Source organism: Apaloderma vittatum, unplaced genomic scaffold, assembly GCF_000703405.1.
Source record: "Apaloderma vittatum isolate BGI_N311 unplaced genomic scaffold, ASM70340v1 scaffold26779, whole genome shotgun sequence".
Classification (NCBI taxonomy): domain Eukaryota; kingdom Metazoa; phylum Chordata; class Aves; order Trogoniformes; family Trogonidae; genus Apaloderma; species Apaloderma vittatum.
The window spans coordinates 3038-6180 of NW_009733886.1; the positions used below are offsets into that span (position 1 = coordinate 3038).

The window sequence follows — 3143 nt, forward strand, 5'->3', positions numbered from 1 at the left end:
GCCGCTTCCCTGGGGTGTCACCAGGGGAGAAGCGTGGGCTGCAGCTGCTTCCCGAGTTCCTTGTCCTCCGTTACGGGGCTGCTTCCACGCATTATGTTATTTTTATATTTCAGCTGAATAACTTAACCTTGATGGAGATCAACACCACCGGGACTTTCCTCACTCAAGCCTTAGATCACATGTACAAGCTCCGGACTAACCTTCAACCTGGTGAGAGCACCCAGTCCCAGGATTTCTGAGGCCAGAGCCTCGAACCTCCGGGGGAGAGGGCGACGGAAGGGAGCAGTTCTCCGTTCCTCACCCTTTGGACCTTCACCTGGGCGACCTCCATGGATCTCCTGAAGCCACCTGAGCCTTGTCTTGCCTCCTCGGTGGCAGGGAGAGAGCAGGGAGCCTCACGGCAAAAAACCTCGGTGGCGGGGAGAGAGCAGGGAGCCTCACGGCCGGATGGGAATCGCTCTGGAGCTGCGGGAGCTCCTACACGTTCCCTCCTGGCAGATGTTGGCCTCTGGCAGATGTTGGCCTCTCTTTTGGGTTCTGAGATCTTCTCAGCGCGGGCGGCGACTTGCCAGGGCGAGGCAGCTGCTGGCTGAGGGTGCCAAGGCGAATCTCTCCGCCCCGCTGAGCGTGGGTGTACTTCATAGAGGGAACTTCTGAGGGCAGCACAGGCCACACACTGGCTTGAAAGCGATAAATTTCTGGGCGGTGCTTCGCTATAAATTTTCTCAGAGCCTCGGGAAAAAAAGAAAAAAAATAAGGGCGGGGTGAGGGGGAGGAAGATGTGCCGGCAGCGAGAGGTGTCTGCTGGGGAGATCAGCTGGGAAGCAGATCCATCTGCTCTGCGGAGAAGGACAAAAGAAAATGGTTTTCCCTTCTCCAAAGCCAGCCTGTCTCGTAATATCATACATCTATTTTTTTTTCTTTATTATTTTTTTTTACATGTGTAAAAATAATAAAAATAATCGCAGCTGAGCAAATAGCACCGTATTCTGGTGTGTCCGTGGGTTAAACAATGCTTGGAAAAACTCAGCTTTTTTTTTTTGTCTGGCTCCTGTTCCCCTGCAAACAAGTGACAGGCAAGGGCAGGATCCACGCCGGTGTCGGGCTGGGTTGAGGGCAGATGTAAAAATTTTTTAAAATGTGACGGGTGAGGAGGTGAGATGCCAGCTCGAAGCTGCCGAGTCCGTGGCTTCTGCTTCCATCTGATGCTGGGAGCAGCTGGAGAAGGGGGAGAAAGAATCCTCTGCCGTCGTTGTGGAATAGTTTATTATTATTATTTCTTTTTTCCTGGATGTTTTCAGGAATTACAGCGATATATTCATAAATACCTAATTACTACATTCGACAAATAATATATTACATTACAATTAAGCAAGTACACTTAGAACATGTTTAGGGATTGGTTTGTTTGGGTGGGGTTTTTTCTCCTTTTTGTGTGTTTTTTTTGTGTTTTGTTGTGCTGTCTTTCACAGCATCTCAGCTGCCCCCAGCGGGCTCTGCCTTCCTTTCCCTCCTCGCAGGGACACGACCGCTCGCCACGGCCCCGGGAGGGGAATAATTCCAGGGAATTGATCCAAAAAAACATGATTACGGGCTGGTGAGGGGAGAAAAAAATCTCAGCACAGGAGCTGCTACGACGCGAGGCTACATCCCAGCCAAGCTTCACCGCCAGGGATAAATTGCCGACGATTTTCCATCCCTGGTTTCTTCCTCCCCACCAGCTCCCCAAGCACACGGGAGAAAAAAAAAAACCACGAGTGGAGCAACGAGCGTGTTTTGCCACGTTAAAAATTCCCGGCGTTGGCAGCGGCTGGGCCAGAAGCTGGCGACACGATCGGGGATTTAAAAAAAAAAAAAAAAAAAAAAAGATTAATTTCTGTCACAAGGGCATTTCGCTTTTTAATCTTGAGCCGAGCTGTTGGGTTTGGGATTTTTATTTTGTTTTGGTGCGGGGATTTTTTCTTGGTGAAGCCAATGGGCGAGCAGGGAGGGAGTACAGGGAGAGGGTTAATGCTTCCTTTGCGAGTGCAACGGGGAATTTAAAGTAGAAAGCAGAGGTCACCTTTTCCTTAGACATGAGCTTGTCTCGTGGCGAATTAATTAAAAAAAACAAACCACAAAAAATAATAAATAATTTACAATATTTAAAAAAAAAAAAAAAAGGTGTTTACACGGAAATGTGGTTAAAAATTATGTCAAGGCTGGACTTGCCCCCTCCAAAGAGCTCGATTGGGGTTTCTGCCACCACAGATCCCCCTCACAAAACCCCAACTCCCCCTGCCCAAACTGCCTCAGCTGATTGTCTCAGGATTTTGGGTGGGGGGACAAGGACATCCCGGAGCCACCCTTGCCCCAAACCCTCCCGGCGCGATTGCATTATATTTTTTAATTTTCCAGATGGCTGCGACCCCCACAAGTGCCCGGCTGGATCCAAAAAAGACCCAGAAATCCAAAAAAAAAGGTTAAAACCCCCCCAAAATTAAAAAAAAACCCCAGGTGGTTGAGGTGGGTGGAAGGGCTCAGCACCTGCCCCCGCTGGGAAAGGGGATTTATTTATCCTGGGTTTAAAATTCCTTTCGAACTCTTCGGGTATTTTTCTGTCCTGACCAGCAGCAGTACAAACACTAAAAGCAAGTTGATCCTTTTGCCAAAAAAGAAAAAAAAAGCAAGAAAATTAAAAGGGGGAGGGAGAAGGGGAGGGTGAAAAAATAAAAGTTAAAAAAAAAAAAGCAGAAACATATTAAAAAAAAGGCAAGCTTTTTATGACAATAATTAAAGTAATAAAAACATACAAAACTTTTTCTTCTTTTAATATATATACACAGTACAAGGCTGAAGCCCCTTTTTTTTTTTTTTTATCTTTTTTAATGTGTTTTTTTTTTCCAAATCGCCAAACCGGGGGGTGACAAGGTTGACCCCGCGGGGGCCCACGGCGTGCCTGCGCCCCCTCCCCACCAAACAGCAACCAAAAAAAAGGTACCTTCAACCAGTTTATTGACTTTATTGGTTTGATAGCGAAGTGCATTTCCAGTGGAAAGCCCCAGGGTGGGTTTGGGGAGGGGGGGAAGCTCCCGGTACCGGGGATTTATTTTTTTGGGGGGGCGCTCAACGGCTTCTTGCCGTCCCGCACCCGACCCCGCGGG

At 48.1% G+C, this 3143-nt stretch overlaps 1 protein-coding gene across 1 annotated transcript in view; it reads left to right on the forward strand.

Moving 5' to 3' along the window:
* GINS2 (GINS complex subunit 2 (Psf2 homolog)) overlaps positions 1-239 on the forward strand; it is a gene marked incomplete at its 5' end in the record, with an annotated part of 2862 nt that extends 2623 nt beyond the window's left edge. Inside the window, one exon of the mRNA XM_009876073.1 lies at positions 114-239. Within this exon, the coding sequence (XP_009874375.1) occupies positions 114-239 (126 nt within the window). The remainder of the gene's footprint in view (positions 1-113) is intronic.
* Positions 240-3143: the final 2904 nt, after the last annotated feature.